Genomic DNA, 15719 nt, shown 5'->3' on the forward strand with positions numbered 1-15719 from the left:
TAAGGTCTGGGGAAACACCTGCCTTCCAAGAATGACAGTAATATTTGGTTTATAGCAGGTATGAGTCTGTGCTCCATGATATGTCAACATAGAGATCTATGGGTGTGCAACCACACAGGGGTGAAAGAAGATGAGATGGCCCACACTAACTCAGCTCAACCAGAATATTGCCCAAACTTCATCAAACAGGTGCCATCAGAAATCCCCCATCCTGAACTGAGGGTCAGATGTGCAAGGTGCCTCTTGAAGTGAAAGAGGATACAGACAATGAACTGCACTGAAAGAGACGAATGGGCTCGCCATGGCTGCACAGTGAGTTAGGCTAAGGAGCTTGGAGAGAGTAGCTGCATAAATCAAGGTGGCTTCTGTGAAGAAATTAGAACACCTGTGTTGAAATTCTAGGCTTATCAGACAGAGGGGAAAGAGTGCCACTCGTGGGGTTGCTGTCACATCTTTGTGAGCTCTTACCCATCTCCCAGAGCAGGTGTAGGATCAAGGTGTTGTCTCCTTCCACCTCCAGCAACCGCTTCAGTGAGTGCTCTCTCCACAAGGAAAACGGCTGAATGTGGAGGGCTTTAGTTTATTTCCTTTTAAACAAAATTTGGACTCTTATTTGCATGGCCTGGAGACTGTCCCTCTGAGTAAGTGGCTCAAGCAAACCCTCTTCCCTTCCAAGTGGTAGTTAAACCCCTTTCTGTCAAGGTATTTGTTTCTCAACAGGAATAAGGGAACTCTAGCAACAAAACAATTTTTTACACTGACTGTGCCCTTCTTTTTGCCTCTTCTTGTGCCCCGAGAGAGCATAAGGAGAAGGGAGGAGAAGAGCAGTGCTTGGAATTCATGCTCAAGTGGTTGATAAATGGCCCACAGTAACTCTGTGACTAGCCAGACTGAGTAAAGATGAATTATGGGTGAAAAAAATTAATATACAATCAGAGACACAGGTGCATAAAATGCAGTTTACCTCACATTTGCTTCTTTAGTTTGTAATTTGATTGATCACTTCAGTTTTATGAGTCTGCAAATGTTGGCGCAGTCCCCTGCCGAGTGTTTGAACAAGACTTTAATACTAATGACTGTTCTGTTCAACTCTATTGATTTTCAGGTACTTCACTTATTCATGTAGACTTTTGGATGCCCATTTTCCCAGAATTAGTATCATATTTGTACTGGCAAAGGGAGTAAAAGAAATAGCGTTACCTGTCCTTCAAAGGCAGTATAATGCTCAGGTTTTAATTACCTCTAAATAAAAAATTGGAAAGTGGAAAATATCAACATGCTTTTTCCATCATCAGTTTATTTTCTTCTGTTTGTGCACAGTTGCTTTAGTGAGGTTTTGTATATTGAGGAAGGAAGACCCCTGCCTCAAAGGCCTTTCAAACTGTCTTCTTAATGGAGACACTGCAATCTGTGTAAATGATACGTGCGTCATTTTACATAATTCCTTGGTCTCTGACAAATTAGCCCAATTTTTTTCTTTTTTTTTTTTTTGGCCAAGCTGCTTGAAGCTATTAGCACTCTGTGATTATTCTGGAAGACTTTGCTCTAATTATGAGTAAAAAAAATTACTCCATTTGCATGGAGCTCAGTGTTCTCAGCATAGAGCTGGAGAAGGGCATCCAGCCTGGGCAAGGGCAGCCCCCAGTTGCTGGGGCTTGAGCAAGGTGGGCTGCTCTGCTGGGAAGCAGTTCCAGGAGCAGAGCTCTGGTGCTGGTGGGGAAGATTGGAAGGGGTCCTTTCAGCTCCTGGATCACCAACATGACTGTATAACCACATGTCCCTCGTAAATGGGTCCTGTGAGCCCCTTCTTGCCACCAGTGGCTTGTAGAGCTGAGCAAAGGCTCTCGTCTGCCCTTCAGTATGAGTGTGGCAACAATGGGGTCTCCTTCAAGTAAAGGGGGTACATCAGATGTGAAGGGTTACTAAAGGTGGCTGAAAAGTGGATGGTATCTGAAGCTGCTGTAAAATGCTTTGTAGTTTTTTGTAATGCACTTTTTAGTTTAAGTCACATCAACAACAGATATTCTAAGATGGGCTGCAGCATCACTCTAAAAGACTAACAGTAGTACAGGCATCCAAGATAGCTGGTTTAGGATGACTGGATGATGTTTTAGCCAAAAATGTTTATCAGCTCATATGCTGGAGGGCTTTCTGCAGTAGGTTGTGTAATACCGGGATGTTCCTTCAGTGAGTGAAAAGGGCTGAAATAGGGTGAAGGTTCCTTTCTGGCCCTGGGAACAAACAGGTTTACAGGAGATTATTCTCAGCTTGTCTCTAGATTGTTTTAAGCCAGCTGGTCTGTTTGGTTAAATGGCAATTATTTAATTGATTTGTTGGGGCCAGAATAATGGCTTGACTTCAGCACTGTGGTCGTGCTCTAGCAATCACTAAAACAGTCTGTGTTACAAGTTTGTACTCCATCTTTCTGCCTTTCAGGGTGCCTCTTCTGCTTCCCATCACTGTTATGCTCCAGATTATCAGAGACCTTTCAGCTGCATATTTTGTCCTAAACTCCATCAATAGGATTTTGGTGGAAGTCATTTTTCATCAGCAAAAATATACATATTTATGTTCTTATAATTTTGTCTTACCAGAATAAGCATCACTGCCACAAGCACTCATGCTGGAATGTGTGCCCTCTGTCATGTCTTTTACTGACTTTCTACAAAGCCACATCCCTCATGGGTATTACTGTGGTCATCATGCTCTTTGACAAAGTAGGAGCCAACCAATTCTGGGTAGAAAAAAGAAACCCTTTGGGGTTTAGTAAAATGAAAATACTTCTGCTGATATCTCTCATTCATATTTCTCAGTAAAGATGTGAGCTTCCTCCTTGGAGGTGAGACAGAACCAAACTCCAGGGTAGGAGTGCTTCTGCATTTTTGATTAAGAGCAGGCTGCCAGTCCAAAGTACGTGTCTGGGACCTGTTTCCTTCTTTTGAGACCACAAGCAGTAAAACAAACAGCATCTGGGAGGTAGGCTAGGTCCTGTGGAGGAAGATGCCTTCCTTTTAGCCTTTGTTCTTGGAAACAGATAAGGTCTACTGAAATGTGAGTTTCTGCTGCAGGAACTGAGCCCTGAAGAAACTGCTTATAGACAGGTAATAGCAGAAGGCACAGTTTGCGTGCTAGTTCCTCCTCTTTTACTTGTTTCTCTTCATTTCCTCTGCTCCTCTTCACTGGCAGAAAATAAAATAAAATAAACCCTACTCCAACTGAAAACCCAAACAACCCCAAAAAGCCAAATCATACAATCCTAACATTCCACCAAATAAATCCAAAGGAAATAGGGTGGCATGAGGTTTGCAAAGTGGTGCATGCAGCTGTGCCATGCCAATGTAGAAGCTGTCTCAGGCAGGACCATAGAAAACAAGCAGGCATAGAGATATTTGGGGTGGGAAGGTGGCAGACAAAAGTGTGAGGACAAAGAAGCATTGCTCATTAACAAATCCCACTTTTAGCTGTGCTATTTGATAAGCTTTGCAGAATTTTGCTATCTTGCTACTCCTGGTTAAAGGATGATGAAATGAGTTAGAAGGAAACTTGGAGTGTTTTGTAAATATCTGGTCTCCTGGGAAAAAGCTGGCTAACAAGGATGATAAATGAGAGAGAATTAGAGTTGGTATGTGCATTTGTTTACGATGAGAAATACATCTGTTTGCCAAAAAAGAAATCATTACTGCGAACACGTGCACTCTGTGGAGAACACTGAAAAAGGCAGTGAATGAAATCCCAGTGACACCCCACCCTCAGCCCCCCCCATGGCTGCGTATCTTGTGCACACAGGGTGGCACGGCTGCTCCAGTTGGGGTGGACAGTGCTGGCTGCTCCCCAGACTCATCCATCAGCTGCTGAAGCCTAGGGAATCCCCTCCTTGGTGGTGTTCTCATGCCATGGGAAAGAGAGGAGGCTCCTTGCTAGCCAAGGTGCAGCAGGGGGGGTTGTATGGGTGTATGGCCTTCAGTGGCAGGCTTGACATGCTGGGGTCAGCCAGGGATTACAGGTGACCCATGAAACCAGAAGTGTTTTCTTCCCGGTGGGTGTTTCAGCTGCCAGACTTCCACAGTCCAACCTGGAGTCTTGGCTGAAGGAACTTGTGAAGTGAGAGAAGGTGTCAACTTTACTGCTTCAGAGAGAGCATTTTCTACACACAAGGTCATTCCAGCCTTTTCCTCCCTTGTTTTCTGCTTTCTGAGTTCCTGTAGCTTTCAGAAGCATGCACTTCTCATGTGCTGCTGCTGTGAGCAAGAAAGATCTCTCCTACGCTGGCCAGCAGAAAAGGATTGATAAATCCTACCTCTCTGGGAATTTTCCTTCTATTATACTCAATTTCAAGCTATTTTTCACATCTGCCTCTCAAGTAATTTTATTGTAGAAATGACAGCAGCTGGTATTGTACAACATAACTATGGCAAATGTAAGATGCATGATTGGTTTTGGGGACAGAAGTTGCCCAGGGGGACAAAGCTAGAAAACAATGTCGTGGCTCATTGCTAGCTTCTCTCATCTATTTCTGACATACCCTGATTTTTAGAAGACTATAGACATAATGAATTAAACATCTATTAACTACATATATTAATGTGACTCATATATTAAAACCCAGCAGCTTAGAAGTCTGTGTTCCTTGCTGCTTATGCTTATTCATCCGTATCCCTTTGTGTTGTTCACCATAAATTTTTGACCCTTGAATATCATGGTTAATTAATTTGCTTTGATCACTGCCTAAATCAATTATAATGGCATGCTAAATTTTATCCCCAGCACAAAAATGCTGGCAATGATTACTTTAAATACAAATTAAGTCTGCTTTAATATTCTAATCTGGCATGCCACTGTTCAGTAAGGTGCCATCACATGAGGGATATTGTCTTTTTTTTCCAAATGCTGTAATAAGAGCATTTGCTGAAGCATCCCTATTTTCCCCCTTGCTGAGTTCCTGTAGTTCTGTCCAGATAAATATGAACTTGTGCTGACTTCACCTCGGAGCCCTCAGACTCAGTTGATGTTAGGCAGGCAGTAATGTCCTTAGGCTGGGCTGTAGGAGGGACTGATAGCAGGTCATTTTCAGACAGAACAGTTTGTCCCTGCTAACAGTTTTGAGCAGAAACCAGGTGTTAATGTGTTTGTGATAGTCTGGATTTTTTTTTTCCATTTGAAACATTTTCCAAAATAATTTATCTTTATCTCCTTTTTTATTTTAAGGTTGGGGGGGGGGAGGTTTTGCCAATTCTCAAAGCCTGCAGAACATAAGTAGTTATTCTGGCTGAAAGGGAGCAAACAGGCAGTGCTTTCAGCCTTCATCATGCTGAACACTGAGGGGAAGGACAGAGGCCATCACTTAGTAATGTCACATAACTTATCTCACAGATATGGCTGTTTTCAAAGGTGGCCTAATAAATGCAGCACTACATATGGGAATTGTCATCACTGAGATACAAGAATATTGTCCTGAATTGAAAATGGAGCAGCACGGGGGAGTACACTGGTGTTACCTCGACCATTCCAGGCTCCTCTGACTGTCTCTTCTCTCGTTTTTTTTTCCTAAATTGGAGTTGTGAGAACTTGCTTTCTTATGGAAAGATGTGTCTGAATTTAGAAAATGCTGTTCAACGGAGTTGTTAAACAGTTGTTAAATATTTTGGATGGCACGAGCAGATCTGGGCTGGCATTGCCTCACCTCCATAACTGGGAAGAGTCCTTGTGGCAGGAGAAGCAGTGTTATCTTTCTGTGCTGTGATACAAGACAAATTTCTTAAGGCCAGATCAGCGTTTAATGGCACAGTGCAGAAACAGCAGCTCCTTATTGCCTACGCCTCAACACTTCCCCAGGCAGCACCCAGGGCTGTGGACCACATGGGCTGCAAAGATGTATTTGTTGAGGTTTTTGCAATGGCAGAGCCTTGAGGAAAGCTTGGAGAGCAGGATCATGGCAGTGTTTGGCAGTTCTGGCCATGGCAAGCAGCCATCAGGGTGTATTTGACCTTGCTGCAGCACACATGGCACATGTGTCCTCCTGCTGCCAGCAGAGCTGTCCTTGGCTGTCACTCACACTCATGGAGGGTGCCCCTTGCACAAAATTTCCTCTGCTCCTTCAAAGAGCTTGTGTGCAAAGGGATTTCAGGATTTATTTGTCTATCACTAGTAGTTGACTTATTTGTAACCCATGGCCTAACGATGGCCAACCTGATGCCTCTCCAAGGCCTTTTCTTGGAATGGTTCTCCTACTCTTTTTTTCTGTGTAGGTATAAGTATCTACATTGTGGAGGTATCCCAAAATGCCTCTTCGGCACAAGTTGGCACAGACCCACCAGAAAAACTATCTTGCCACTGTCAGCAAGAGCTTGCTCTCCAGGTCAGGTATTTCCAGAATAAAAAGCTAACCTTCCTGGATCCTAAGCCTGGGATTTTCCTTCCAAAATCTGTTCCCTGTTGTGTACCTTCCTGCATGCCATGCACCCCTGCCAGGATGAACCTCAGCTGAGTATAACCCTTATCCATGCAAGAGCAAATGTTTCCTCTGTACCCTCCCACAGCAAGTCAGACTGATGTTGCGTGAGTAATGCTCTTTTAGCCTTTTAATGAATGAGTTTTCCTTCAGGAGGAGTCACTAGAGAAGTATGTCCTCTGCAGCTCACGCAGTGCAGTCAGGATATGAATTTCAGCTCTTCAGCTGATCTGGACTTTTCCTTGGGAAATAAATGATGCCCTGGAGCAAAATAAATGAACTCTTGCTACTGGAGTTTCATAGAAGGTGACTGGATAATTGATTGTTAGTCCAATAAAAAGTAACTGATGAGGAGTTTGTGGACTCATATATCATTTCTGTGCTGTGACTGATATTAAAATAGAAAAAAATGGTAGGAAATGGGGAAAAAAGTTGGTAGGATACTGTGAGGCTGATCTGGTTGTTTTTCATCTTGTTCTTGCTCTCCTAGGTGGGACTCAGTGTTGCAATAAGAAAAGCAAAAAGAATTATGAAGGCTTCCAAAGACTTGGTAAGAAATCAATGGCATTAGGGTGTTTTACTCTGTACTGGCATTTTATCAGGAGTGAGTCCTTGTTTGTTTTGTCTGACTGTGAATCCTCCTGATTAGCATTGAATTGGATGCTGACTCACTCCTACTTGATAGAGGATCTGCTCTATCAGGTGACACTGGAAGAAAGAGAGGGAGAAATAAAGGAAAATTATGAAAGTATGGGGGGAGCATAAAAAATAATGAAAAATTTAGCTACCTTGTAGCTGTATGTAAGTGGGTGCCTCATGAACTGACCCATTCCCTCAGAGCAGAGCAACTGCACTTTGGGGCTGTCTGAAACTCAAGCAAATGCCTGAATGCAAATTCTGCATATTTGTCCTGTATTTATGAGTTGCTGCCTTTGCCTCTAAAATTTGAAAAATGGGATTTGAAATCTTTCTGTCTCCAAAAGTTCTCAGATTTGTAGAGGATCTCTAAAGGATAGCAGAGAAGGGTAGCAGCTGTTATTCTGCTTAGTTCACTTAGGTGAGTCAGTTCAGTCCTAGAGTTTGCTTCCAGTTAAGTCACTTAATGCAGAGGAAATGCTTTAACTGTTTGTGAAGAAATTATTTATATTGCTTATTCCTGAATCCTTACTGTGATGCTAGTCATAAAAGTGAAAATTGAGGTGCCTAATTAGCCTTTGGGCAATTGCCAAATTACCAAGCCAGGGAAATAAACAAAGCACTGGAGAGACTGGCCTCAGCTCCCGCAGAACAGCAACCAGCAGGACCTCTTACTCATTTCCCTTCCTATTCGGTGCTGTGCTACTGATGGCCTCAAATTTCCACTCAAATTACATGAAATTGTCATTCTTCTCTCCCTGGAGCAAGTTCCCACATTAACACCTGTAACGAGGTGCTCTGAGTCAAGCAGGTCCTCTCTGTGAGCTGGAGATAGGGTGCAGGCACGGGGCTGGAGAGGGACTGGCACGGGGGTGCTGCCCTGTGGGATAAAATTCCTTTGCTTCCTTGCATGTGCTGTACCCTTGGCATATTGGGCTGAGTCCCTCACATAGCCAGCCACATCCCACTTTCTTGGGATGGGCATGCCACATCCTTTCAGGCTGTCCTGGGTAGGGTGGCACTGTTGGCATCAATCTTTGGGTGCAATCTTTGGCTCTCCTATTTTGCCTTTCCTCTCGTGTATCCTCAAAACTGCTCAATGCCCCAATACCTCTCTCAAACTCCATTGGCCCTCAGCCCCTTCCTGCTCCTAGCTGCCTATTTGCCAGCAGGAAGGACAAACAGGCTGGAAGCAGAAAGGTCAGTTGTGTTTCAAAGTATTTCCAAACCTTCTGCATAATGCAAGGTCAGCTCAAATTAAAACATGTATCATATGCTTGCTCAGCCTCTCCTGCAGTTATTCCTAGTGTGCTTCCTGTAATGACCCTGGCTGAAACTTATTTTCAACCTGGAAGATAGAAAACAACATTTCTAGAGGCATTACTTCATCTTGCAATTTCCCATTCACCCAGACTGAAGTTATTTTCAGATCCAGAAAAACAATGCAGTGAGAAACACAAAAGAGAATCTCTAGGAGGGCGCACAGTGTGAATCATGCTTGCATAAGCCATGTCTCCCAGAAACAGCAGCGTGTGATGAAAGAGTAAGGAAATCACCTGCACAGTCTCAAGGCTCCCAAATCATGATGCTACCTGCACAGGCAGATAGACCTCAGTGAGAGCTGAATTGCTCTCACTGCCTGGGGAGAAGATTACTTGTCTGAGTGTGTGGGTGAGGAACCAGAAACACCCCAGCTGTGGTAGGACATCCCTGCATAAATATCTGTGAAGAAAGAAAAACATTCATCTGGACTCTTTCATGCTCTGGCTCATGCTAGTCCAAAAAGTCAAATTAGATCTGTCAATTCTTCCCATATCTGCTCTTTTGGTTACTTTTGCTGCATTGTATGTTTGGGGAAAGCCTTCTGAAGAGGTCCTTGCAAGTTAACTGTCCCCATCTTGGCATGGCAGCTGTGTGTGATTGTGCATAAAAAAAGAGATGTTATGATGGGTGTTGTAATGAGAATGGGAGATCCATCTGGAGCCCAGGATTTCACATTTCCTTGGAATTTCTTAGGATCCTTATGAGTTTGGAAAAAAGAAAAGGTATTCAGCAGATGTAGAGATGCAGTGAAAGCAGCTACAACTCCAAAAAATTCAAATAGATGTCTCTGTTCGTTAAAAGGAGTGAGCCATCTGTAAGGCAGTGGCTTAAACCAAACACCAACAAGCATTAGGGGCTCATTGTTATTCTTTTTAGTAAAACCAATTAAAATAATTACAGAAATGTCATTAGGGAATGGTAACAGGCAATGAATAGGATATTAGTGTTATCAATCACTGGGAGCACCTCTAGCATTAACTCTTCTTGTGGGTGGAGAAGATACTAAGGGGCATCTTTGAGCAATAGCAATGAAAGAATGGTGATTAGAGCTCTGCTATGTAATGAGAGCAGGCACCATTTGTACAATCCTGTCATGACAACAAGGTCCCTGCAAGTCACAGCCTGGCAGTGGGGCAAGTGGGAAGCCATGGAGCGAGCATCCATAAGCTGATCCCCTGCCCACTCACCAATGTTACACAGGGGCAAGTAGCCCATCTTCTGTCAACAACTCATGCTGCAATTATAGCCTGTCTCTGCTGGGAAGGACCCCATAGTGCCTGTTCACACAAAAATTCCCTCCTTTTTTATACCTGTATTCCTTGCCTTTTGAGAGTAGCCCAAGGCAGCCTCAAAGATCAGATGAGCCACTCTGCTGCACAATGCCAAGCAGAGCAAAAGCATTACCTCCAGATCTCACTGCCCCACCTGGTGTGGGAATACAAGGGCTGTGAAGCCAGAGGCTGCTGGGCTTCGGAATGCTGCTGCAGCTGGTCCTCAGCAACAGCATTGCCAAGTTATCATCATGCATCCACTCTCACCAAAGTTGGGCAGTCTTTGGGAATGCAGGATAACCTTCCTTTGAAATCAACGATGAGCCAGTCAGCAAGAATTTTCAAAAGACTAGCTAAGAAAAAGATAGGAAATATTTTATTCTGTTTACAGCAAAGGGTAAACTTTTAGCACAGCCTGTGAGCAGAATAAAAGGAGGTTTTGCTTATGTACTTATTTTTTGTAAGCCCTGTAGTTTGTCTTTCTGGTGCAGTTTTGACTCCAGGTGCCTTAACTTCAAAGGCTTAGCATACTGTGGCTTAGGCTGAAGTGAAAAGCTGACAGCTCAGATGAAGACCCTGCAAATCTTAGCCTGATGGAAGGCTTAAAGAGTCTCTGGTGCTTCTGTTGGCAGGATTAGTCCTGCATGAAGAAGAGGGGGAAGTGATTTCTTTCCTCTTTCCAGGAAGCGTACATAGGTTTGTAAATCTCTTTGAGAAAAGCTGGCATCCTGTCTGTGCACCTCTCATTCTCTCTGCCCACCTGACCATACACACTGAGCAAAAAGGAGGCCTGTGTCCCAGCCATGCTGCAGGACACAGCCCTAAGGCAATCAATAGCTTGCATATGGAGGTGCAGAGGGATGGGGACATGCACAGGGCAACTGGAGGTGCAGCAGTGGGACCAGATTGGTCTTTCAGCCTAAGGAAAAGCCCCACTTCCTTGGCTGCTTTCGGCTTTTTCTCCCCACTTCTTCTGTGGTTGTGTTCTGGTTTCTCCTTTCACTCTCCCAGTACCTCCTCCCCCTCCAAGCTAGTGTGACTAAAGCTTTGTCATTTGAATGTGTTGGACAGAGCTAAAGTTAATTGGTGGTTTTTTTAACGTTTCTTGTCTCCTTGACCTTCCTTTTTCTTTTCTCCTTGATTTCACTTTTGCCTTCTTCAGAAAGTGCACTGTTACAGCTCCTACTCTACTGCAGATCTCTCCTCCTCCTCCTCCTCCTCCTTTTCAGTGGTACCTGAAAAAGTTACCCCTCTTTTTCATCTTCACCTTGCTGCATGGGCACTTCAGCCACCAGCACAAAGTTAGCTGCAATCTTTGTACTACAGGCTCTGTCCCCTCTCCACTAGCCCAGTTCTCCTCTCCACCCTGAGATCCTGGCTGTGTGTATTTCTGTGCCTGACCTCCTGCTCTGGGCAGCATGAGACCCTTGTTTCCATTGCCCCTTGTTACCTGTCCAAGAAAACACCTTCCCTGGAGCTACAAGGCAATGCCCTGGGCTCCTTGACCTCACTGCCTTGCTGTGCTGCCTCAAAGTTCTCCTTTGTCACTCAGAGCTGTGTACACTGGGGTTATAGACCCACATGATGTGTAATAACCTTCAACTGGCCTCTACTGAGCTGTATCCAAGCTTTACCTTCTGTTTCATGATGGGCACAGGTTGTAATATCATTTGGTTGAGGACTACCTTACTCTTTTTTTCTGTGCATATAAAGTGTGCAACAGAAGGCAGTTGGTCCAAGGACAGAGCTTTCAAGTGCTGTGTCTGTATAAACAATTACCCTTCTTTGCATAAAGTTATGAGTATGCCCATCTGCTCATCTGCTCCATATTTACATGGTAAATGTAGCCTCAGTGAATGCAGAGAGCTGGGCTGTGCACCAATTATCCCTCTACATTTAGAGACCACGTGAGTACCCTCAGTGTCTCAAGACCAACTGGATTTACAGTGAAGCCACACGAGCAGCGTGTCTGTGGGATTAATTGCCCATGCAACACAATTCATTAGGAAGGTCTCTTTCAGCTTCTGAAGCTTCCTGGCTACCTGGAACAGCAACTGGATTGGCCTAAGACTATGGGCTACTAATGTTGAAGGAGTTTTTTCTAGCAGCAGCTGTCTTTTACATCTTACAGGTTTGGCCAAGATAAAATCTAGATTTCCAGGTAAAAATCTCATTTTAAAAAAATCAAGGGTATTCTATGCACAGTCTGGATCCTCTCATTTCTCCTGTTCTTAGAGTTGTCCCTGGCCTTTGGCATGTGGAAACCAGACTCATGGCTCCAAGTGTGTGGCTTTCACTAGTTTTGCACTGTGTCAGGTGCCACCATGTTTACCAAACATGAGAGCAGTAGTTTCTACAAAGAATGAAGAAAAAATTGGTTACATGAGAGAAGACAGAGAGAAGACTGGAACTTTTTATTTCCTTTTTAAGTTTTACAGGTCTTTCAAAGCAAGAATATTTGGTTTCTAAAATGCTCAGCCTTAATCCTTGACTGCTGTGTCAGATCTAAATCCTCTGGCATGTAGCATCCTTATTGGCATCATTGGATTTTTTTGATGTTTCTAGGCAGAAAATACATGGTTTAGCTCTGTAATTTACTGACACTGAATATCCCAAGCTACACCACCTCTGTGAACTAATGCATTCCTCTACTTTTATTTTTCTTCCTCTCCAGAAAAGCTTCATGGGATTCTCAAGTGTATGTGCATTTCCTCTTCTGGCTAACCTGTGTGAGAAGATTAAATAGTATGTATACATTTTCAGTCCTTAACCAGAAACAGAACATGGTAAATTTGCTTATTTTGAAAGTCATCCTTAGCTAACAAAGCTTCCCATATTTGCTTGTGTTGGTTTCCTTTATAAAACCACTGTCTAGGTAGTACGGAAGGAGTCTGCACATAGTTCAGGTAAGCAATATTCTTCACAGGGATCCTTGTGGTTGTTTTAGTGCTTAAACCATTTGCTCAATTTTAGCACGTCCCAGAGCTCAAATATGTGACATTCTCACAGTGGTGACATCTCCAAGAGGAAGCCACCTTTCTTCTGAGATTTTCTGAGCCCAAGAAACTTCTTCACTTCATTTTTTCACCCAGTTGTGGTGTCCATGTCTCATTGCAGGAAGGCTACCAGCAGCTGTGCGGAACCCAAATTTAATGTCAGTTGTGAAGCATAGAACAATCCCAAGGTGTTTAAGAAAGTCAGGTGGATGGCATCCAGGAAAAACAACTCATTACAGTGCTGACTTTGAGTCAGTTTGTAAGAAAGGCCAGGGATATGAGCTGGGCGATTATTCATAAAGTGTATTTGTTGATGTACTCCAATGACTTGGAGGAATACTCAAGCAGGTCTAAGAATAAATCAGGATTATTAGCTGTGTATTTGACTGATTCAACTGCCAAGACTAACTTGCTCACCTATTTCTGCTCATTTAACTGAAACTGCAAATATCAGGAGTTCATTTGGAATGGGTTGATTGACATGAAAAATCTTGCAAGTGTGCTGAGTTTGAGCCCTGTGAGTTCAGACAGTGGAAAGGAATGAAATTGTATACCATATATTGGATTGCATGTATTCAACTCAGATTTTCTGATCTCTCCCTCACCATTTTTGGGTTTTTACTTTCCTCTTTCTGTAGGACAAAACAAAAAAAAAAAAAACAAAAAAAACCCAAACAAACAAAAAAAACCACCAACCAACTTTTATCACAGATTTGTTGTCTTAGTTTGTTTTAGAGACGGCAGTTTTGACGTTGAGAAGCCATACAGGAGTCCATCAGCATCACCTCCAGAGCTCAGTCAGAGGATATTGAAATACCGAATTTGCTCTTTTGGGCAGGATCACTTTGCTGAAGTACAAGCACAGAGGCACAACTGAATATAGAGCAGTGAATATCATGCCAGTTATTATCTGTTCTGTACACTTCACTGTGTTTTTTACTTTGTTAATAGATTCCTTTCCATATGTTAACACTATGGGTTTTGGTTTTTGTTTTTTACAGTGTTCTAAGAAATAAACTGCCTTTTGAAGATTTTGATGGAGATAAATTTAGTACCTTCCCAGTAAGCAAAGCCTTTCCTTTGGTACAGTAATCCCTTGATAATGACAATGTCTCTGGGATATTCCTCCTACTTTCTGCAAAGCCTTATCCATTCATGTGAAAAGAGGAATAGGAATAAAATGAATGGAAGGTTTTTTTGTCATAAAATGTTGAGTTTTTTCCTGGATGAAAAAGCAATCATTCATGTGTGCCACCTGGGGAAATGCACACATAAAGCTGTGCTCCCTGCAGAAGCAAATTGCTCTGCTGCTGAGTGGTTGTTTACTGAATTAATAAGAGGTGAAGTCATATTAAACAAAAAAATAAATTGCCAACTTGTCTTATTTCTGCACCAAAGCATGCTAGGTGTCACTTATTAAAGCTTAGCAAAAGGAGTTTGGAATGCAACCTGTTTACTGGGTTTTATTCCTACACCTTGAGTTAGATTCTCATTTTAGATATTTTAAATTAAAAGTGCAAGAGTAATAATGGCTGTCCTATCTGCGTGTTTCTCCTGGCCTTTAGACGCTGAGGGGCTATCACTGGCGAGGCAGAGACTGCAACGACAAAAACACAACCGTGTACCCTGGCAGACGGTAAAGATTTTAATTATTTTACAGGCTTCTTATTAACTGTGGCTTCGAGAAGAATGAGCTCCAGATTTTGTTTTGACCATATTCTTAGACAGCACATCACTGCTTGTTGTTTGACTTTGCTTTGAGGGACAGAAGAGGGGATGATCAAGACCAGGGATGGGACTCCTTTGCAGGGGTGATGCACACATTTCTTTCCTTTCTCTAAAGCATCTGCAGCTACAATTGGTCAGACAGACCAGTGATGGGGAGGGAAACCATGCCACTGACTAAAAGGATAAGTTTAATTCAGCAACTTCCAGTATTAACTTTAAATTAATGTTGCAATTTGCGCTTGCATTTTGCTAGGAAAAATTGCCTCTCCTAGATCCAAAGAAGAAAAACCCCACCCTTCCAAGCAGAAAGGAATTTCTAATTCCTTTTTCATTTTGGTGGGAAATGGCACTGGGGATCTGATTTTCCGATTCTTTTTTGTGACATTTCTTATCCTTTTTTGTCTCTGTTTTAGTCCTGATAATTGGGATGCAAAAGGTGACTCTAACTGCAATGGCATATGGGTAAGTAAATGAAGTTGCATCTTCCTGATTGCTGCTTCTCTTTTGTCCTCTGTAGTCTTTGATTTAGTTTAGAAGTGTTCCTTTTTTATTTATTCTGGTTTTATTAGCTGATATTTAAGTTTGTTTATTGATGCTTATGATTATTTAAATTATAGCTTATATCATTAATTAAAATGTACATATACTTATTAAGATAATCTCACTGCATCATTATTATGATGCAGTGTCTCCTGTAGGCAAACATTCAAGAATAACTAAATTCTCAGCCTCTGTTTTGCACTGCCATTCTTCAGGTGCTTGATAGGCACTGTTTTCTACCCTTTCTCTTCTCCAACAGGGTGTGGATCCAAAAGATGGAATTCCCTATGAAGAGAAGTTCTGCAAAGGTAAATAATTAGAATCAATACAATAAACCATGTATCTTATGTATTAATTTGATAAATATTTCAATACTTGCATGTTCACAAGACAAGGGAAACATGAGAAAACACGAGACATCATGAGAAAAGCAAAATTATTGAGTTTTTTAATCTTGAGGATGGATAAAGATGAAACTTGTAAAACACAGGATGCTGGTAATTTCCCATTAAAAGTCAGCTCAGTAATGAAGTTGAATACATAGACTGGGGACAGCAGCAAACTGAGATGTCAGCTCTGCATCTTCTCTGGTGCCTGAAGACTAACCCAGTGTAATAGCTTTGAGATTTAGGGAAGCAGCTTAACATTTGCATTTGTCCAGTCTTACCTCTTGCCATAAATACATACATATTTTTCCAGATAAGGCCTTAAAGGGGTGAAATGATGGCATCAGCTGATCTCCCTGACTATGATGTGGGTGGGTGCCTGTGTGCCCAC

General features: G+C 42.6%; 1 protein-coding gene across 1 annotated transcript in view; it reads left to right on the top strand.

The window, feature by feature from the left end:
* AOAH (acyloxyacyl hydrolase) overlaps positions 1-15719 on the top strand; it is a 73706-nt gene that overhangs the window by 20729 nt on the left and 37258 nt on the right. The window contains exons 6-11 of the mRNA XM_039715222.1: positions 6939-6998; positions 12353-12423; positions 13676-13736; positions 14240-14310; positions 14816-14864; positions 15202-15250. Of these exons, the coding sequence (XP_039571156.1) occupies positions 6939-6998; positions 12353-12423; positions 13676-13736; positions 14240-14310; positions 14816-14864; positions 15202-15250 (361 nt within the window). The remainder of the gene's footprint in view (positions 1-6938; positions 6999-12352; positions 12424-13675; positions 13737-14239; positions 14311-14815; positions 14865-15201; positions 15251-15719) is intronic.

This window comes from Passer montanus, unplaced genomic scaffold (genome assembly GCF_014805655.1).
Source record: "Passer montanus isolate IOZ18808 unplaced genomic scaffold, ASM1480565v1 scaffold32, whole genome shotgun sequence".
Taxonomy (NCBI): Eukaryota; Metazoa; Chordata; class Aves; order Passeriformes; family Passeridae; genus Passer; species Passer montanus.